Source organism: Anguilla anguilla, chromosome 11 (genome assembly GCF_013347855.1).
Source record: "Anguilla anguilla isolate fAngAng1 chromosome 11, fAngAng1.pri, whole genome shotgun sequence".
In the NCBI taxonomy this organism is placed as follows: Eukaryota; Metazoa; Chordata; class Actinopteri; order Anguilliformes; family Anguillidae; genus Anguilla; species Anguilla anguilla.
In genome coordinates, this window is record NC_049211.1 from 34,749,615 (window position 1) to 34,771,838 (window position 22,224).

Sequence of the window (22,224 nt, forward strand, 5' to 3'; positions counted from 1 at the left end):
ATGCATTTTTGTTGAAAAGTTGAAAGTACCCACTGTGTAAAACAAATAAATACATAAGTAAAAATAATAAAGTAAACAAAATGTTTAAAATCAGCACAGTAAGTCATAGTAAGGCATAGCAACCCTGAGAACACGCCCTTGGTCCCCCTCAGGTCCTGCTCGCTTCCAACTGGGTTAAAAAAATAAATAAATAAAAAAGCAAAATAGTCCCCCTTTGATTTTGAGTTGTTCCATCTCCTAGTTGCGTCTTAAGGCCATCTTATCTGTAGAAGTAACGAGGAGTAAAACCCCTCACAACCGAAAAACAAAGAAAAACAGGTTTTTCAAGTCACAGTTTTTGTGTCACAGTTGCGTTTCCTTTCCTGTCCCTCCCAGTGCTCAGGACTCCCAGTGCTCAGGACTCCCAGTGCTCAGGTCTCCCAGTTCTCAGGTCTCCCAGTTCTCAGGTCACCCGACGCTCAGGACTCCCAGTGCTCAGGTGACCAAACGCTCTAGTCCTGTAGTTCCGGTTCCAGGTTTCTCAGTGGATACCGGTGCACGTTGGTCTGTCCCGGAGCAGCCTGGTTATGACCCTTGTTGTGGTGGCGCGTTTGAGGGAAGGGGGCTGGGTTTAGTGGCGGCTGCCTGCTCACACACATCCTGAGGCATGCACCACTGACACCTGTGTGTAGAGTGATGGGCTAACCCGGACCAGTCTAGGGTAGTAACAGGCTAACCCTGACCAGTCTAGGGTAGTAACAGGCTAACCCTGACCAGTCTAGGGTAATAGCAGGCTAGCCCTGACCAGTCTAGGGTAGTAACAGGCTAACCCTGACCAGTCTAGGGTAATAGCAGGCCAACCCTGACCAGTCTAGGGTAATAACAGGCCAACCCTGACCAGTCTAGGGTAATAACAGGCCAACCCTGACCAGTCTAGGGTAATAACAGGCCAACCCTGACCAGTCTAGGGTAATAGCAGGCTAGCCCTGACCAGTCTAGGGTAATAACAGCCTAACCCTGACCAGTCTAGGGTAATAACAGGCCAACCCTGACCAGTCTAGGGTAATAACAGGCCAACCCTGACCAGTCTAGGGTAATAACAGGCCAACCCTGACCAGTCTAGGGTAATAACAGGCCAACCCTGACCAGTCTAGGGTAATAACAGGCCAACCCTGACCAGTCTAGGGTAATAACAGGCCAACCCTGACCAGTCTAGGGTAATAACAGGCCAACCCTGACCAGTCTAGGGTAATAACAGGCCAACCCTGACCAGTCTAGGGTAATAACAGGCCAACCCTGACCAGTCTAGGGTAATAACAGGCCAACTCTGCCTAACCATGTTCGCCAAACTGACCGTCTTTGCCCTCCTCAAACTCACCCTGACCATGCCGTCTGCCAGTGACCCGTTCTGGGCCGACCCTGCTGAAACAGCCCCACAAACCAAACCCAACACGCTCGTGTCCGGCTCCACACAAAGACTGGCTTTGCGGGGTGAGAAGAAAAGCGCCTGCTGAGGGTGGGGCAGAAACCGGGGTCAGGGGGCTCTCATCTGCCCGAGTCTGGAGTAGACATCTTCCGCCCGGCTCAGCTCCTCGAACACGGGGAGGAGGTTGAGCAGCTCGGCATCTTTGAGGTCATCGAACCAGGACACCACGGGCACCTGAAGAGAGCACACAAACCACAATCAACCAATCGGCATTCTCAAACCACCAACCAATCAGAGTCTCAGGGCGTTCTCTGGGTGTTGGGTTAGGGTTAGGACGGGCAGATTCAGGGTGTTCTCTGGGTGTTGGGTTAGGGTTAGGGTACGGAGTCTCAGGGGGGTTCTCTGGGCTAGGGTTAGAGTAGGGAGTCTCAGAGCGTTCTCTGGGGTAGGGAGTCTCAGAGCGTTCTCTGGGTTAGGGTTAGGGTAGGGAGTCTCAGAGCGTTCTCTGGGTTAGGGTTAGGGTAGGGAGTCTCAGAGCGTTCTCTGGGTTAGGGTTAGGGTAGGGAGTCTCAGAGCGTTCTCTGGGTTAGGGTTAGGGTAGGGAGTCTCAGAGCGTTCTCTGGGTTAGGGTTAGGGTAGGGAGTCTCAGAGTGTTCTCTGGGTTAGGGTTAGGGTAGGGAGTCTCAGGGGGGTTCTCTGGGTTAGGGTTAGGGTAGGGAGTCTCAGAGCGTTCTCTGGGTTAGGGTTAGGGTAGGGAGTCTCAGGGGGGTTCTCTGGGTTAGGGTTAGGGTAGGGAGTCTCAGAGCGTTCTCTGGGTTAGGGTTAGGGTAGGAGACTCACGGCGTTCTCCGGGTGGAAGATGTAGGAGGCGGGCGAGTTGTCCAGGATGAGCGTCTTGCTCAGCTGGCGGCCTAGCCGGCTCAGGTCCTTGACGTAGCAGCCCTGGTGGAAGACGCAGGACTCGCGGAACAGCCGCGTGCGAAACACCCCGCGCTGGTCCAGCTGGTCCGTCACCGGGTCTGCATACTGGGGCGGGGGGGAACAGGAGGAGGAGGAAGAGGGGCTACTCAATTTACAGTCAGGACCAGAAGGGATCTTTAGCCAGGGAGACTGGGTACTGGCTACGGGCTATTAAAGAGAAAGGAGAATGTGTGTGTGTGTGTGTGTGTGTGTTAATGACATTCAAGGGGGCATAAAGCTGTGATACGATTGGCCAATAAGTGCAGAGGATACCGAGTGTTGGTTTGTGAGAAAGTACGTGACCCGCTTAATTTACAGCACTCTTCAAAAGAGAGAAAATGGCCGATGTAAAACAGTGTATGCTGAAGTATATCTGAAATACACACTTTTATCCTTCAGAATACTTTGAATATAAATGAAAGTTTATATAATTATGCTTCAAGCATGCAGAGTATACTATCTGTCACTTGGGGGAATTCTCCCACCCTCAGGATGAGGTCGCAAAGTGGGGAGCAGGGATCTCTACAAGGGATGGGGTGTAAGACTAATGAGAGGCAGCCCAAACAAAGGAGAAATAAATATAAATATTTACATTATATATTTCATATACATCAGATTTGACTAAATATCTACATAATACTGAGACAGAGGACCGTTTCATAGCTTTAAAAAGCTAAATTAAGTCTTTTGGCATTTCTGCGCCCCTCCTCACATTTCTAAAAGGTCCGTTCTCTTAAAACGAACAGCAGTTTACACTCCTCTGACAATTTGGCAAACATGTCCGACGGGAGGCTGGAAGTGAAATCTCATCTTTATCTCACGGGGGAAGCCGACTGGCTGAAACAAGCTGAGCGCGTCGCCCTTGATGAGCGCGCGTCGCCGCCGCCGCCCCGTTACCTTGGCGAGGCTGGCGGTGAAGAGGACGCACTCGAAGAGCTCGCCCATGCGCTGGAGGAAGACGTCCACGTGCGGCCTCTTCAGCACGTACACCTGAAACGCCAGGCGGTGGGGTCAGCGAGCTCTGAGCAACACGTCTCTCATTTAAACACCCTGTCGTTATCAACAGCCATACTATAGATAAACAAACACCGAAAACGAATACAGTGATATCAAGCCCATTTTATTCGGTTAAAATTAAAAAAAAAATCATTATAGTAACAAATTTCTTATTTCGTCCACCAGTAGAGGATTATCTATTCGTCATATGGACACCATGTTTATTGCATAACTAACATGGCATTTTACATTTAACCAATCAGCAGTGAATATCCACACAGGACAGACACACAGGCCTCCAGCTCCTGTGTTAAAAATGCCATACTTTACATCAAACAAAAATGATCATCATGTTTACAAATTTGAAAATAAAACTTGTTTTGTTAACATTTGTATCTTGTGGCTTCATGAACATTTCAAATGCACAGGAAAAAAGTGACAACACAGGGCCCAATGCCAAAAAAATATAAACTAAAAATGAAAAACAGAGACGCGCAACCCAACATATCGAGAACGAGGGATCTATTCTGGGCAAAGATGTAAGCCCCCCTCAAAATCCAGAAATACTTTTTTCTTTCATTTTCTTCCCCTTTCAGTCATCCATCCATCATCTCTCCGCCCATTCCAGATGCTGGTGGCCACTTCCTGAAACAAGTAATCAAGAATAGGCCGTGCTGGGAAACAGCCTATCCTGGATTACTTGAACCAGGCGAAGACCAAGAGAGGGAGGGTCCTGGGTCAAAGGGGGCAGAGAGCGGGAAACCCAGGTGGACCAATAGGAGTGCGCCACACTGCCCCACACGTGCTGAATAATCTGCGTGGGGATTGGTGGATCACTTCCCTGAGCTGCTTGCTGTGATTTGCTGCCAGCCACTGCAAAGCAGCCTGAAAGACCAGTAAAAACATTACTACCAAACCAGGCTACACAGAGATGGTGGGAGAGGCACGCTCTCTCCAGCACTTCAGAGTCAGCCACGCCCTCAGAATAATGTTCTTACATAACATCCAAAAAAAAAAACACACTCGCTGTTTTTCTCACTTCACTGTGAATGCACTCATGTGAAGAATTTTACTTAGAAAATGCATATACAAACACACAGAAAATACAATTAAAATTTAGGAGCTTTTCTTTGTTCATTCTCAAGTCTGGGGGGTGGGTGGGAGCAACCTAATCCGTTCTACTGAGGAAGGTAAAAATGGGAGAGACTGGTACTGTATTCTACAGTGGTGTGTCTCACGCTCATTGGTATTAAAATGCAGAATAACAAAAGTAACATATTAAAAATCATAAATGTCATTTGGACACTGACTCTGTCACACTGAAGATCTCGCTACAGGTTTAGAGTCACAAATGGTAATTCCCTACATTTTGGTAATGTGCATATTTGATGTTTTTACTGGTTAAAATGCAGCTCTGCTATGTCTAAACCCCAAGCACAAGGCTCACGCACACACAAAAAAAAACAGTCAACTGCCAGTTATGAAACACTGCTGCATTTCATATATCTGGCCAGCAGGTGGAGTAAGTTGACTTTCTCGTTTGTTCACAGTTCGGCACTGTGAAAGATTCAAGCGTTTGGACAAAGGAGCTCAAATAACATTAATCCATCCCAAAACTCATTTCAAACCAACCATATTTCCTAACTATTAAATCGGTTCCTAATCAATAGCAGAAAGAAAAAAAAAACATTTAGTCAGGAAAATGATGAGCATTGTTGGGCTGAACGGCCCGTTCTTGTCATTATGTTATGTTATGTAATGGCCTTCACCTCAATAATAACACAATATATATGCAGGCACACTTCCCTCATTACCTGATGTGTGGTTCCTTCAATCTCCACAGGCACAATAAAATCAGCATTGCTGATTGGCTGTAAGACAGAACACAGTACAATGACCTTTAATCACACTTCCATTGACCAAGAAAGAGAGAAAGAGAGAGAGTAAGAGGGAGGGAGAGAGAGAGAGAGAGAGAGATGGGGGTCAGAGGGAGAGACAGAGAGAGAGAGGGAGAGAGAGGGAGAGAAATCATGGTCAGAGGGAGAGAGAGGGAGAGGGAGAGAGGGAGGTAGATGGGGTCAGAGGGGAGGGGGGAGAGAGAGAGAGAGAGAGAGAGAAAGAAGGACAAAACAATACCTTGAAAGAGCTGTGCACCAGGGTCTCGTCCAAGTCGATGACCACACAGATCTTCCCCTGGTCTTGCTCGGTCAGTTCGGGCAGCAGGCGGGGTCCCAGGGCCTGAGCAGGCACACAAAGACCTGGGGGTCACCCCACTGCCCCAACTCAGCACCCCTCCAACCCACCTCCCTCACAAAAACGACACAAAGTGCAGCACCACCAGAACAAACCACAATGGGGAACCACCATCATTTCCTGGTGCCAGTCGTAGGTGTGTATTGCTGTACAGGGGTGTTTCAGTGCTTAGTTTCTTTATTTCAGTCACTGACTGGCTAAAGAGACCATGTGCTTAGTTTCTACACCAGCTGCCCTAAAAGAAGACCACAATACTCTGCAGACAGCCCTCGGGGGACGTGTGTTTAACAGCTCTGGGGAAGTGTGTTTAATGCAAACACAAACACACGCGCACCCAGGAGGATCGTGGGATACAGCGCGCTCCCGGGGCGTCACGCCCGCCACGCCGACGGCACGGCCGCCCGCTACACACCGCCGCGAACAATCGACCAATCAAAAAAAGAGATGCACCGGCGTGTCGGATTATCTTCCCATCATCAGCGCTGTCATGCTGAAAACAGTCACTGCGAAGACATTTTAAAAAAACAAGTCACATTAAAAGTAAAAGGGTGAAATCATACTGCATACTGAAATAACACCTGCCTGCTATTGGAGGCAAATCTACAGCACAGACAGCCAATTACATTTCCCCTTTTTTAATCACGTGATCCTATTTTTCACAAAACAGCGGTGTAAGAGTGAGGCTTCAGGATCCCCTGAGGCAAACAGGACGATCACGAGTGACTGACTCACGGGGCTGGAACCGCAGTGTTCTGCCAGGGACAGCTGAGTTTACTCACTACAGAGAGTAAATGCGCACCGTCTGATTCGCACGAGTCAGTGACTGACAGCACACGGTAGCCCCTCCCATTATGAGGGCGGATGAAAGGGTGTTTTCCTAGATCGCCGCTTTGACTCTGTGTGGATGAGGCTGTTTTACAGCAGGCCTCCACAGACGCAGGCAGAATCTTTCTGCGGACGACCCGGAAAGGTGTTATTCGCCCCACAGTTCCGCCATCTCGCGCAGGTTCAAGGTTTCGGGCTGCGGTCAAGTGCCTTGCTAACAGGCTAACGGGTTAAAGCACTGTGCCTCTCTCACTGCGGTGGCTGGTGCTCACATTCAACGAGCCAGAATTGGCTGGTCGCCACCTGTCAATCACCAGAACGATCAGTTAATGACAGAAGCAGAGGATTTTAGGACTTCCACTGCCGTGGCCCAGCAGCCAAACCCAAACTGGCAAGGGCAAGCGACGGAAGAGCGAAGCCCACAACCAAAGAAATTCCACAGCAGATTTTCACCCGTGGAGTTTTCCTGACGTCAGTGCTTTGCACAAGGTCAGTGTTCTGCTTGAGGTAAGCGGTTTGCACGCTGTCGTGGTTCGCTCACATTTAGCAGTTTGCTCGATGTTAGCGGTTTTACTCAATGCTATCGGTTTACTCAATGCTAGGGAGTTTGCTCAGTGCTAGGGGGTTTACTCAATGCTAGGAGGTTTACTCAATGCTAGGGGGTTTACTCAATGCTAGGGGGTTTGCTCAATGCTAGGGAGTTTGCTCAGTGCTAGGGGGTTTACTCAATGCTAGGAGGTTTACTCAATGCTAGGGGGTTTACTCAATGCTAGGGGGTTTGCTCAATGCTAAGGGGTTTACTCAATGCTAGGGGATTTGCTCAGTGCTAGGGGATTTACTCAATGCTAGGGGGTTTACTCAATGCTAGGGGGTTTACTCAATGCTAGGGGGTTTGCTCAATGCTAGGGGGTTTACTCAATGCTAGGGGGTTTGCTCAGTGCTAGGGGGTTTACTCAATGCTAGGGGATTTACTCAATGTTAGGGGGTTTGCTCAATGTTAGCGGTTCACTCGATGCTAACACTTTGCTCACTCTCTCACATCAACCACAGAGCCTCTCTGCCTCAGTCAGTGGGCAATGCGATGATCTTATATCGTCAGCCACGGTTAGCTGTGCCGATATTTCAACCAATGGAGACACGCTCCGGCTCGCTACGCTGAAGCTGAGCTCCAGTAAAACCGCACTGTGCGTTCCCAGCAATTTCGCTGTTTTGTTGCATGAGGTTGCTTGCGGCTAGGCAAATCATTAGCATTGGTTTGTGAGGCATGATCAGAGTCCTGAAAAATGAGGCTGCTTCAGAGTATCTATGAGTAGCATAAATGCATTGCTATAAATGAATAGAATTCATCAATGTTAGCATGCATATACCCTCACCTTTGAAAGTGCACGGTCCAATGTTTCCTGATTATGAAAAAACAAGTTCATGTTAATTACTCAAGCAAAGGACTTCAATATATTTAGAGTAACAATTTTAAAATGAGCTAGCATTACCAAGACTACTCTGCGCATTGACTACTTATGGACAAAATATTATAATCTGTACTGTCGACTGCAGAAACATTTGAGCATATCACCCATCCCTAGCACAGACCCTGCATGTAATCAACTACATGCTTCTCTTTGGGCTTGCATTGATCTTTATGGACTCGCTTGCTCATCGCAAAAAACATTAGAAAAGAGAGCCACTTATATTTTAAACCTCCCAGCCTACAGTCAGGCCTGCCCACACACGTTCAAACCCTCAGTGCCTCAGCGCTGTGTTCACCGGACTCAGCGCTGTGTTCATCAGGCTCAGCGCCGTGTTCACCAGACTCAGCGCCGTGTTCATCAGGCTCAGCGCCGTGTTCATCAGGCTCAGCGCCGTGTTCACCAGGCTCAGCGCCGTGTTCACCAGACTCAGCGCCGTGTTCATCAGGCTCAGCGCTGTGTTCATCAGGCTCAGCGCTGCGTTCACCAGGCTCAGCGCTGTGTTCATCAGGCTCAGCGCCGTGTTCATCAGGCTCAGCGCTGTGTCCACCAGGCTCAGCGCTGTGTTCACCAGGCTCAGCGCTGTGTCCACCAGGCTCAGCGCTGTGTTCATCAGGCTCAGCGCTGTGTTCACCAGGCTCAGCGCTGTGTTCATCAGGCTCAGCGCTGTGTTCACCAGGCTCAGCGCTGTGTCCACCAGGCTCAGCGCTGTGTTCACCAGGCTCAGCGCTGTGTTCACCAGGCTCAGCGCTGTGTTCACCAGGCTCAGCGCTGTGTTCACCAGGCTCAGCACTGTGGGCGGCTGCCTCGGAGGGCCTTACCTGTGAACCGCGCACCGCCTACACCGTAAACGAGAAGCCTGCGACTACGAAGGGAGCCAATCGAATTTAGGACTGCTCTCCCACGACTCTGTCTACAGTTCCATTACAAGCCTGCACTTGAACACAATGGTAGACGGTTCAACCGTCATCCATTCAGGTGAGCTGCTGCTGTTGTGCTCTTGAGCGCGGTACCTAACCTGAATTTCTTCAGCAGTTATCCAGCAGTATAAATGGATTGTGCATAAAACAACCTAAGTTGTCTAAGTCGCTCTCTGTAAGAGCTTCTGCTAAACGGCTAAAAGTTTAAGTGCGATGCGATTATGTTTAATGCATCGGCCGTTAGCACGATCGAGCGCTCTGCTATAACACGACCGTGGGCGGTTTTAAAGCGACCGCCAGAGAAGCGAGACCCGGTCTCCTCTCTCCCACCGACTCCACAGCTGTAAGTGTGCCGCCTCAGACCCAGGATTCATCACATGTGCACCATTTATTTCTGCCTTAAATCATTTCTACCAACTTTGAGTAAAGATAAATAAATAAATAAATAAGCGCTTTTCCATTCATTTCCAGAGGCAGTGGATTGTACTATTCATTACCAGGACTGCAGGTGCTGCTGCATGATGGCGTTTTTATACACAATTATGATTTGAATAAAGATGTGCCCGAGACCGCTCACTTTGCATGAAAGCCGTGATGGAACTGTCCACTTCTTCCAGGCTCTTCCTGCTCTCAATGTGCAGACAATTGAGGAATTGTGACTTTCACTAGTGAGGGGAATCTCTCAGTATCCAATATTTAACACCCCCTAAATGCTACTTCTGCTTTCTCCAGTTTTTAACCAGAACTGCTTTCGCTCACTTTTCAATAACATTCCATTTCAAGGGACTGTGTCCAGCAGAGCCTAGAGGCCACTGCTGATTGGCCCGCATATGAGAGTCGGTCGACTGACATCACTAATAGCAACAACAAACAAACAAACAAACACAAAGACGATTCACGGAAATGTCTGTTACCTTAGCAACCGGCCCACCGTCCTCGGGGCGCAGCGAGGCATCCTGGGTGGCGGACGGTGGCCGCAGGACATCCTGTGCTCGCAGGCAGCAGAAGAGGGCTTTGAAGAGTTTGGGGCTGCCGGGCTTCTTGGGGGAGGACTTCTTCGGAGCTGCGCGAGGGGAAAGCGAGAACGCAGGAGCATGAGCCCAGCGGAGCGCGTGTGCATGGGGCTCAAACGCACGGAAACATCCAGAAGGACCGCGGCGCGCCTGCGCTCGGCGCATGGGCCGCGTACGATCCTGCTCCGAAAGATCTGCCGCTCGCTGTCATTCACGGTTTCATTTTCTTTCATGCATTTATTTATTTTTAGAAATAGGACTGGACATAAGTGATTCGTCTATATCAGCAGTTCCCAACCCTGGAGATTTACTGTCCTGTAGCTTCTCATTTCAACTGAAATTTGGCACACCTGAATTGGCTAATTAGCAGCAACGGGATCTCTAGCTGTTGAATGAGGTGTGCTTTGTTAGGGCTACAGTGAACACCTGCAGGACAGTCGATCTCCAGGAACAGGTTTGAAAACCAACATACCATACACTAACTGAAGGACCAGACTGTAAAATGTCCATTACAAGGTTTTTTTTTTTTTGGGTCATCCTCTGGAATTTTTCAAACCAACTGCATGCCATTCATCTGTGAAGTGGGTGATTGGTGGTGCTTTCTTCCCCTGTTGTTAAAATGATGAAATAAACGACTAATAACTTCTGCTGTCATTAACGAGCAGCAAACAACTTAGAAATAATTTATTTTATTTTTTATTAGTTTTTGAAACTGGAAGCCTACACATGAACTGGTGTCAGAAACTTAACCAGGCAGGGGGACGCGTCTACGAAGTAGTAGTAAGTAGCAGGGCACTTCATCTGGCCTAGAGGCCTGCCGCTTTTTGCATAGTGGTGACGTCACGTTGTGGTGAGAGAGACCAGGGTTTATTTCCGGAGTCTGAGCAAGAATGGCTCTCCACTCACCTGAACAGCCCTGCACACAATATGGCCTACCTCAATACTGAACTGCACTGTAATTCAATCTGTCCCGAAGTTCTTAGAAAACATTCCCCATTGTACCCTTTTAACATTACATACTGCCATTTGGCAGAAGCAATTATCCAGGGTGGCTTGTGATGACAAATGAGAAGATGAGAGCATAAATCGGGGTTGGGAGCAACAGTTAGAATGTACACTTAGTTATAGGTTATAAAAGTAATTTATATATAGTGAACATGTTTTTGCATGTACACTAATGAAGACCTCACCCGTCTAACATTATTGTGCGCAAGCGTTTTTCATATAGGTGGGGCACCGGAAAGGAGCAGGACACGAGATCTAACCGTACTCTCCTCAGCCACAACTGAAGCACACAGATGTTTAAAAGCAGAATCCAAAAGGCTGTTCGCCGGAGCGGTGTCACTGGGGGCGCGTGTAATCGGTTTTTAATGAAGTCGCCACCCAGCCGAGGCTGGTACACGTTACGTAACGCCTTCGAGCAGCAGGAAAAAATGCCTACTCCCGTTAAGCTCCGCGAGAAAAAAACACTCCCGCCAGCTTTCTACTCGCGCTCTCGTTTCCAGCAGCCGAGCTCAGTTACTTTTTGCTAACTCCGCTAACCGCAAACTGTTAACAGCCGCTGCACTCACAGTACGAGTAGCCAACACAAGCCCCAAGAACGCAAGCGCTGGGCATTCTTACTACTGCGCTCACGCGGAGCTCCGGTTTAGCGAGCCATCGCTTCGCATGACCTCGGCTGACGCACACTTTGCCAATTTCTGACAATGGAATTACTTGTATTGCACAGAAGGAATTACAACTACGCGACATTCTCTCTTATAAAAGCTGGTGTCAAATAACAGCGCAGTGTCTGTGACCTCCGCGCACTTCAACGCTGAGAAAGTCTGTGGGGTCTAACTCTGAGGCAGACTCCAACTCCCCACCGTTTCCGTGACAGCTGCTGTCAGCGCGCGGCTGGCGGGTACAGCAGTAACGCACGATTTCTGAAGGTCTGAGTCCCATCCCTAATCATTCTTATTCTCTCTCTGTCTTTACTTTATCAGTCGCTCGCTCTACATCTTGCTTTCCCTCTCTCCCCCTTCTATTACCTGCAGTCCTTGCTCTCCTTTGCTCTCTCTTTCTCCAGAGACCAGAGTTCAAAGTGCTAACTTTGAAAAAATTGAATAGCTTGGCTACTGGGAGGCAATGAAACAATTAAAGTACTGTTCCACTGTGTGGATTGGCCCAGTGCAAGAATCGAATTCAATTCAATTTTATTCGTATAGCACTTTTTCGAGAGAACTGTCAAAGACACTTTACAGAGTAGCAAGGCAAGAGACAGAGCAAAAAGAGCACACACCAGACCTAAACCCCCAAATAGCATGTACATGTGGTTAAAAAAACACCCAGTGGGGAGAAAAACCTCAAAAGAGTGACAGTGACTTTAGTTTTATTAATTTAACCAGGTGAGGACATAGTAATGACAAAAAACAATACACCCAAATAGCACAACGGAATCTTCTAGTTCATTCAAAGGAACGCATGTCTGAAAAAGTAAGAGAAATGTATAAACAAATAGGACATACATGATGAATAAACAGATTCGTTTTCCTGATCCAGCCTGCACCAGAAACGCATGGGCACCCCACCAAACCCATTGTGTCCAAGCACCTGCTGCATCACAAAGGTAGTCCTACTGTGAAGATGCAGAATAAATGCACACTAAATTACAACACAGTCGATCGGCAATATGTGCACTGCATAATTAACATTAACTAGTCACACAAATACTGGATGTTTTAAATATGTGAGGAAGTGCTAAGTTCACGTGCAGTCTGCATGTGCTCTAGATCTATTCAGTATTGTATCTGTTCAGTTATTGCATTTTTAACTAATAAATCATACACTGTTACTTGAATTCAAGCTATTTAATTAAACGATTTTTCTTTACAATTACAGATGAACGATGTAACCACCCTTGTCATCGGGAATGTTTGCTTATATCGGACAGAACACTTCTCACTAGCTCCAAAACATGACCAATAACTCCGCTGTCTATGATAGAATATTTCCGATTCAGAGGACGTTTTTTCATAAACAAAATTTTGATGATGCAATTCTGAAACTGCACAGCAGGGGCATAGGCTGACGCGTGTAGCAAAGCACACATGCACGTGCGTGCGCACACGTGCGCAAAATTACGTACATACCGAATACCTATAACAGTACTGCTATTCCAAGGCCAAAGCTCTACAGTGCTCCTATTTTTGGGAGCATTTGCTCATGAAAATAGATGTGTGCCTACTAGAAAAAATATTTACAGCACGTCAACTAATTGGGATGCATTAATGTGCTGAAAGCAATGTCACGCAGACGCGCGCGAACACAAACACATACACACACTCTCTCTCTCTCTTCCTCTGCTTCGTCCGACATTTTGACGCTTTTAGAAAGGAAGGACTTCCCAATCGAGCGTTTACGCTCAATGTATGAGCGTTAGAATTCTGTTTAATAACGGATGTTTAAGTATTAATTATGTTCGTGCCTCAGAAAACTGTGCAGTACCGCTGAGCGTACACGGGGGCGGTTTCCTCCAGTATTTTGAGGAAGGAGTGGGAGAGTCTGCATGGCTGTCAGTAACCCGCCCACTCGAGCGAGCGCTGGATACACATACTTGACGTGACTGCACAACTAGGTCGCATTCCAAAAAAAAAGAAAGAATCCGCATGTTGCACGCAATGGCGCTACACGATCCTAGATGGACTGGTTACAATCTGGCTCCCGTGACTTGCCAGAGCGAGGAGATTATCATTGAAACCCTGAAACTTGCTTTGATCAAATCGTGCGATTGCCCTGCAGAACAATTGGAAAATATTAAAACCGTATACCTATGTATTGTGATGCTTGTTGCCATGGTTATATAAACAGGATTTTAATGCGCACGCTCTACTGTGCTTTCAGTCATTTCAAATATTAGTAAATGATGACGCTGCACACCCTTTGGGGGACTGGACTGGAATAGAGCGAATGTCGTAACGCCGACTGCTTGTCTCGCACACACCACTGGTAATCACGGCGTTTATATCCAAAGGCTACCTGTGCATTTGTATGCTCAATTTCCTCGGTACAATTAGGAGATTGCAAACGCCCACGCTGCCCGTCAAGATAAAGAGCGCGAGAAGGGCTGGGGGATAGCACACATGAATCATTTCAAAGACGCGCTGTTATTGCAACATGTCTTTTTAAATAAGAAGTTTTAATTCTACGTGTGGCAATGTTTCTTTTTTTGTCGAACTGCACACATACAGAGTAGCGTTTCTCATTCCGGCCACAGACCGTTATCTTTACTATAGGGAGCCGTGTATACACGATTCGTCACAGTAAAAAAAACAGCTATATACAAAGATTCGATAGAATATACGTCCTAGACAGGCCAATTGTAACAGCAGGCCCGTATCTTTGCTACGACGCCTCGCCTCCCATCCTGGGCGAATTTACAGCCAAATACGCGCTGGCAACAGTTGTTGTTGTGAATCGTGGGGGCGTGTCCATACGTCAAATGTATTTGCAGGTTAAATTAACCAAATAAAAATAAAAAAAGAAGAAAACTGCCATTGACTAAAACTCATATGATGTGAAATTCATATGAACAAATCTAAAATTGATGCCTCTAACTGAATAAGCATAAGACATACAACATTATTCACCCTCAAACACAGTTATTACAAGAAAGCATGTTATTGTGGAAGAGGGCTTGATTAGGTGTATAAGATGTACTTAAGGTGGGACACATCAAATCCCTGGATCTGGCATGAGGAGAGGGGATCCACCACTCTAGGGGGAGTTGTGGAGATCACCATGCACTATGACCACTCTTCATGTCCTGCTATTCAGTCATAAATCCATGCGCAATCTGAAACTGTGTCTAACCACCAAACAGAATTCTCCTTTAAGGAATTAGTCTCACTAATTTAAAAAAAGCCACCAGGGACATCATTGTGAAGAATATGGATTCTCCAGACATTTTTTGAGCAGAGCCATACATGAGTGATCTCGAATGTACAAGCTAGCTATTGATAAAGTGGCACCATGTCGAAGTCAAATTATTAAAGCTAGAGGTAAGAGGGATTTATAAATGAAACACCATGCACCCTAATAACGTGAATGATGTTGACCTGTCTGTTAATGTATCTAGACTGAATTATGAATGGTAGAAAAAAACCTGATGTGTTCAGTCTAGGCGTTTACAATTGTAGATGCTGAATTGTAATGTATTGTGTGTACTTTGTCATTTGTCAATGTGATGTATGTGCTGTGGTTTTTTAAAGTGGGATTTATTGGTGGTGTTTCGGTTTCTTGGATTACCTGCACCTGTGTTGTTTTATATTACATGCACCTGCATTAAAAGGTGTAAATGCAATCAGTGGAAATGAAAACGCACGTTTCACTGATGAAAGCCTGACCAGCTGAAACGAGTTTTTCCCCATATTAAAACATTTTTAAACAACATTTTTTATTACCAAATTATATCACATTTTTCTGACTTCAATTGGAAATTGCCATAATAACCAGTTCCTAACTCTTTAGAGTCCACCCTTCCCAGCAAAAAATGGATGCACCTCCTCCTATCCCGTGTCAAATACTGTGCTTCTCACTTGAACACAGAACAGTGTACTGATGCATGGTGAGTTTTTATAGCCGGGCGAGACTGGGGGCAATTGTTACAGTGGGAAATTATAAAACCTAAATTGAACCAGTCAGAAACAAGACCGAGCTCACTCTGCACGTGTGCACTGATGTCCTCTCTGCCTGCCCAAAAACCAGCTGATGCTCAATCCTCTCTTCTTTTTTTAAACAAAGATTGGTTTTGTAGGAGTGAAAATATTTTCTTTTTCACTGTCATTGTTTTTCTCTTTCTGTCTGAACCTTTTATGACCCCTTTTATGTAGGATACAACTATAAGCTCAAACAAGGAAATTATCATAACGTGATAGTATCTTTAATACTACACCTGATAGCCTACAGACTGCTCGCGAGTCATTATTTCCCATAATTTTGAATTAACCAAAAGAAAAAAGAAGGACAAATAAATAAGAATAAAAAGAGATTCCTTCACTTGTTCACTACTGGTAGGCCACCGCTGGGCTGACATAGTTTAACCCCAAAACTCAGTAGCCAATAGGAAATCATGACATTCACAATGTTCAAAATGGACATGTGACCAAAAGGGTCAAAAACTCGTTAAACTGACGTCTGGAATCACGCGTTGTCAATGTGTTGTGTGCTGGTTCTCAACGCGTTGATAATGTGTTGTTAATGTGTTGATTTTTTCACACGTTAACAACACGCTGTCAAAGCACTGACAACACGCAAGCAAGCTGACAACCGCGACTCCAGACACCACTTTCGTGTATTTTAGACGCACAAGGCCAGGGGTCCTCAATCTGATCCAGAATGGGCCGGTGTAGGTGCAGGCTTTGGTTTCAACCGAGCAGCTACACACCTGATTCTATTAATTAACCACTGGAGTCTTTGCTAAGGACCTTGATTAGTAGAATCAGGTGTGTAACTGCTTGGTTGAAACCAAAGCCTGCACCTACACCGGCCCATTCTGGATCAGATTGAGGACCCCTGCATTAGGCCTTCCTTATCTCCCAATGGTACTCACTACAGCAACATGTAATGCGAGAAAAATGTTTTTTCTGCTCCGATTCTTTTGGGAAGTTACCGTTCTTTTGTTCAATTACAGCTGTAAATGCTTAGAGAATGTAAAGACGCTTGTGACGCAGGCTGCTAGGTAAACGAATCACGTGGGCATGGTCAAAATTCAGTACTTTGCCCGGAATGGGCTTTAGCACTGCATGAATATTTCAGGGCAAACGCAAGGGAACACGCTTTTCTCCTGTCAGTCTGCAAGCGTTCCTCCACGTCTGTACTGTGGCCGCATACAGTCAAAGTAGGAACTCCTAACATTTCCAGAGCCGAAATTATCTTCGGGAGTTTTTGGAAACGGCAACAACATGCTTTTTTGTATTAGCTACCCTACAGGACAAATAATAGGTTCGTAAAGATTGTGGTCAGGGAAATTATATTCAAACGTACAATTAGGCTGGGAACACTTGTATATTACGGGATCGCGTGCCTGCGGCCGTTCAGTGCGTTCTTTGTGCAAGTCCTCAAAAATTAACTGCGCCTCCGCAAGGTGCAATTCTCGCGAAAAACCGCGAGGGCAGTGTACGCTTTTGAAACAAACATAATGGTGAGTAGTCTCTTGTGATAACAATAATTCAGTGCAACTCTGATAATTCATTTGAATAAAATGCACCCGATGACTCTACTTCTTGTACCGAGTCAGTCAATGTCACAAAACGTGCAACATTTTGAATCGCAGACTCTTGTGCAATTTGTATTCAGGTCACGGCGCACAGACAGAACAGCATATATTGCTATAGCCCAGACCATGCAGAATTTACATTAATTGTATAAATAGAGAATAGTCAAGAAATAATTTCACTTATATGCGCCGAATTCTTCCTTGATCTTGTTTCTTGATTGTTTCTTCCAGACCTCTGGAATTAACTTACAAAACATTGCACAATGAAATCTATTACAAAACGTAACATGTAAAAAGATTGCGCAAACCCAGTGTACAACTCACAAACGGCCCTTTGGCAGATAAATTAATTTCTAAATTTCTAAATCATAAATTGGAATATTCTTTCTATACTGTGAGCGAATGAAGCCCCTCAAGTCACACTGAGTACTTCCAAACCAATGGAGTCATAGAACCTTCCAGAAAACACTTCGCTCTGCTCCTCATTCGAACAAGAGCGCCAAATGCTACAGAACTACACCGCTGCACACAATTATGCGCTGTTTTGGCTCACGCCACAAACGCGGCAGATGGTGGGTGTGCGCGGGTAAAGGGGTGTGTTTCTGATTTCAACTGTAGACACCTGGCATATCCACGGTTACGCTTCGAGCAGAAAAGTTAAAAACAAGAAACGTATGAAAGATATTTAAAGTAGAATCAACGGCCACATCACAAACTTTCATTTCCATACCATTGTATGTTTGTATTTTTACCTTTTTAAAAAATAATAAAATAAAATAAAACAAACATTTTTTTTTTGATTTCAGGGCATTTACCAAATGGCAGCCCGCTGGACCGCACATCAAATGCTGCTGTTTTTAGGTTGTTACAATTCAAAAACAAAAGGGACAGTCTTACTTCACCTCATGTTAAAACCGTTTAACTCACGAGCCGTGGTTGTAACCTAGCAAATTCATAAATGTCCTTAAGCAATAGCAGGTCGACATAAGACGACAAGTTTAACAGACAGATCATTGAGTTAGACTGAATATCTTGTTTACAAACGTGGACTTAAGCTCTTGCAAGCGAAAGAGAACATAATGTGCGTCTTTAAAGCAGCCCGTGAGATTTAAGGTAAGTGAGGAAATGCAAGCAAATTCTGGAGCCAGTCGATCTGTGGACATGGTTCGCACATTCTTAGCATTGGGCAAATAAAGCACAACATATCCAAATAGTCGACAAAATGTTCGTTTTCGTCATGTTATGCACACCAGGGGCACTTGACCGCTAGCAAAAGCATCGAGTACAGTCAATTCTGATAAACAACAACAATGACCCATCTGGGCGTCTAGAGCAGCCAATCACTGTCGAGCAGAAAAACAACAGCCTCACGGCACACGATTTAAATCGTTAGCTAACTAGCTAAACCCATTTCGGCAACTATTCTAGATGAACATTAGCATAAAAAAGAAATACCACACTCGGCAGCCCCTAGTATTGGAACTGTAGCTGACACTTGCATGTTGTATATTAATAATTGGCTATTCATATTTTAAAGATTAGCTCCGTAGCTGAACTACACTACACTGACGTTAGCTGGACAGGTAGCTTGCACAGCTACACTGCAATTTGTTCAGTACCCGATTTTAACAGAAAACACATCGAACAGCTTCACGGCGTGCACCAAAGGATGCACATTGACATAACATGCACCATAGGTTCTAAACACCAATATGGCATTAATACTTTGCTAGCTAGTCATCTTAAAATAGCGTTAATTCAACGCCTTTCCTGTTGTGTGAGTCTGTTCCGAAAGCAAGCCATATGTATTGCAATGATGCCATTAAAATAAACAAGTAAACTTTTAATGCACCGAAGGCACAATACTGGAGTTACAACCACCGAATAAAGAGTATCAATGTGACTTAATAGATATCATACAGTTTCAAATGCATATCTTAACCAACGATAACTTACTTCTGTCAAAATTAGATTCACACACCCGCCCGGTCGAAATTAATCAGGACCCTAGCGATGTTTACCTGTTTTTGACGAGAGTTTAACGTCTTCTTTCCGCACTTGGGTGATGACAGAACTTTCCATCTAACAAACGTCAAAAAAATCAAACCCGTTTTCCCCAAAAACGCGTAAGCTTCCCAACGAATTTCACGTGAACTGTCGTTGATATCCGTGTTCAGTTTGTTTCACCAACAGTGTTTTATCATTTCCCTGCGCTTCTCTGTAGTTGCTTGTTCACATGGGAGGGGCGGTGTGTTTGGGTTTTCTCTGGGTAGCTACTCCCTTAGCTACCCGTCTCAGTTTTCCCTTACTATCAGTATTGCTTAGCATGCTAGCTAGCAGTATTGTGCACACTCCCCTTCAGTCCCGTTTAAAACCTCCCTGCTGCTCCAACATGGAGAATCCAGGCGAAAGGAGCAAAACAACCAAGGAAATGGGGCAGGGGCGGTTTCAAGTTCCCCTTACTACAGATAAACAACCCCATCGAGTGGACATTTCCGAAAGTGGAAACGAAAAACTGACTGATAATTTAGCAGTCGTCCAGTGGACTGAGTGTGATCGGACTACAATTTTGATAAAATAATTTTGTGTTTGGCATGTTCGACGATTTGTTTTGCCCCATCGGTGACTGTAAAGGGTGCCTTGAAACAGCTCGTCGCCTCGGATTGGATCTCCGGGAAGTGGGAGTTGACGGAGGCATTCTTCCCTATGCAACTCGCTCAGCGCGCAACACATTCCAGCGCTGGCTTTGTTGCGAGGCGGAGGTGGTGGAAGTGCGTGGTCGCTGTTTTTTCAAGTAATTTTGTAATTTCAGTTAATTCGTTGTTTTTAAAATGTCGCTATGCAGGAACAATACGTACGTATAAATATTGTGACGTATTTAGTGAACGCGCCCCCCATGTTTTTGTTTAGATCACCGTACCCTACCTTGTTTATGTTGACTTCAATTTTGATAAACGACTGTACGCGCATAGCCTACTGTATGAGGAACACCCCGCTACATTGTGAAACCTAAAACCCATGACGTAATGCCAGCATTGTGTATTGACATAGGCTACATACTGATCACCATTTTGTGTCTGCGGCAAAGAGGACAAAGGAATAAATTAGGTATTTTTATTCGCCTATGCAAGAGGATTTCTGCGTGTCAGTTCCAGAAATGCATGTCGCAAAACCCTACAGGGTCAATTAAAATACATGTTTTTTTTGTTTTGTTTTTTTAAATCAGTGCAGTCTAATTGGATCTAACCTAAATTGTTCCTGAGACATGAGTCAGATTAGATGGAATGAAACTATTTTTAAATAGTAGCCTAAATGTAAACGAAAACTATTTTGAAAATAACCTACCATAATGTAACTATTTTAATATATATATATATATATATATATATATATATATATATATATCCTTTGTATGCCAGGTCCTGACCTATACTATTGCGTCATATTACTGTTATTTTATGCAAAAAGCAACACTGAAATTAATTAAATCAATGTAATATAGTTGGCTAACTAGCAATTTTCATAGTTTGTTCAACAGTAGGAGGAACACGCAGAACTATATGTAATACTATTTGCTCAAAAAATGTACAAATATCCAGAAATTGTTTTATTTTTTAATTTGGGTAACGGAATGAGTTTACAGAATAATACATTAATTGGACTTAATGATCTTTTATACGACTCTGTAAATAATCTCTGTGATTATTCCATTTTCTTCTGTGCTCATTGTGATTGCCGCACAGTGTGCAAAAAAATAAAAATCAGTTGTTTTCCCTGTAATTTAACCCAAGGAGACGGAAGCCACTATATTTGGGCCAGAACGTTTTTGTGGGTGCATGTGGTGCTCACGCAGTGGTGTGGAGTGGAGGCGCTTTGGGGCAGGGTCAATTGATACGCACATTTGATATGTTTCTGGTAAATATCATTTATTGCCCAACATTGTTGTTTTTGTTAGTAGCCTTCCAGCATATTGGTGAAGTTTTAGCTTATAGGGGGATATTGTATTTGGAATATTTTTGATTTGTAATTTTCTATTTGTAATACATGGAGGAAAGCATGATGGTGATGATGATCAATACAATAATGCAAATTTCACCGTTTAAAGTGAATATGAACACATACAGCACATCAAACACACAACATTAACTAAAATTAAGAAGTCATACCATTCAGGAAAATGTTATGGGAACATTTTCCAGAGAGCATACTCACAGACACTTAAAGGCATTCTATGCAGGATTTTTTAGCCTTGCTGTGGTCCTGTGTGTACAATCAGAGAAGTCTCCTCCTCCATCTTCAACCCAACCTAATGTAGCCAACTGGATAGCTAGAATAAACGTTACTTACAGATCCAACAGAAAACAAGCCAACTCCACATCACTTTTCATTCCTTTGGTGAACTTCAGCTGACGCCACTGAGAAAAAGTCATTCCTAGATAACTCTTGTTCTTGAACAAGCCCTGTCGGTTTGCCTTTACCCTTTGCTGAATCTGGGCTTCTTCACCTCAGCCATTGCAACAGCTAGCCAGCTAGCTAGCAGCAAGCACTCCACTGAAGTCTGATCCCAAACCACGCTCTGTAGCCACACCCACCCATCCGCACAGAAAAGAGCACCACGCGCATAAACGTCCCAAACAAATACGACAATGACAAGTACAGATAAAGCTGCACAAATTTGGTGAAAGTGTGTAAAGACAGGTTGCCAGTACATCATAGATATGCCTTAGGATGGTTATTTTATAATATTTTCAAGGTACATAGCATGCCTTTAACTCCACACAATATACATTGCACAACATGCATTGCAGTATACATGGTGGTGTATTTTGATATGTAGAGGTGGCACAGGTCTGGCAAGCAGAATGGCAGAGGAATTAGGTATAGAAGTTATTTTCCGGGGAGGCAGGAAGGGTGGATGAGGAGAGGGGAAAAGGGTGTGGGTGTCCGGCGATGGCTATGCATTGTAAAAAATTTTTTTTAAAAAGTAATAAAAAAAGGCTGAAAACAAACAAAACCTGACCTGATGGTGCGTGTGCAGAAAAGACCATGCACACAAACAGGGCATTTAGGAACTGGGCGGGTCTGCAACCCTATTGGTTGAAGTGGTGGAATTTCTGGAAAACCTATATGA

At 45.0% G+C, this 22,224-nt stretch overlaps 1 protein-coding gene across 1 annotated transcript; it reads right to left on the minus strand.

Moving 5' to 3' along the window:
- Positions 1 to 719: 719 nt before the first annotated feature.
- LOC118208402 (carboxy-terminal domain RNA polymerase II polypeptide A small phosphatase 2-like) lies at positions 720 to 19,864 on the minus strand. Its single transcript, XM_035383041.1, has 7 exons — positions 19,115 to 19,864; positions 9,740 to 9,888; positions 5,498 to 5,599; positions 5,176 to 5,232; positions 3,263 to 3,355; positions 2,246 to 2,431; positions 720 to 1,639 (listed from the first exon to the last, which is right to left on the minus strand). Exons 1-7 carry the CDS (start codon positions 19,173 to 19,175, stop codon positions 1,514 to 1,516), a joined length of 774 nt encoding a protein of 257 aa, XP_035238932.1. The 5' UTR covers positions 19,176 to 19,864; the 3' UTR covers positions 720 to 1,513.
- Between the last annotated feature and the right edge of the window lie 2,360 nt (positions 19,865 to 22,224).

What these genes read in the sequence shown, in the direction of transcription:
- LOC118208402 (XM_035383041.1), bottom strand. Translation starts at nt 19,175, where the DNA reads ATGGAAAGTTCTGTCATCACCCAAGTGCGGAAAGAAGACGTTAAACTC. An exon ending in ACGGTGGGCCGGTTGCTAAG is followed by an intron (nt 5,600 to 9,739) that starts GTAACAGACATT and finishes GTGCCTGCTCAG; the next exon opens with GCCCTGGGACCCCGCCTGCT. An exon ending in TGGTGCACAGCTCTTTCAAG is followed by an intron (nt 5,233 to 5,497) that starts GTATTGTTTTGT and finishes TCTGTCTTACAG; the next exon opens with CCAATCAGCAATGCTGATTT.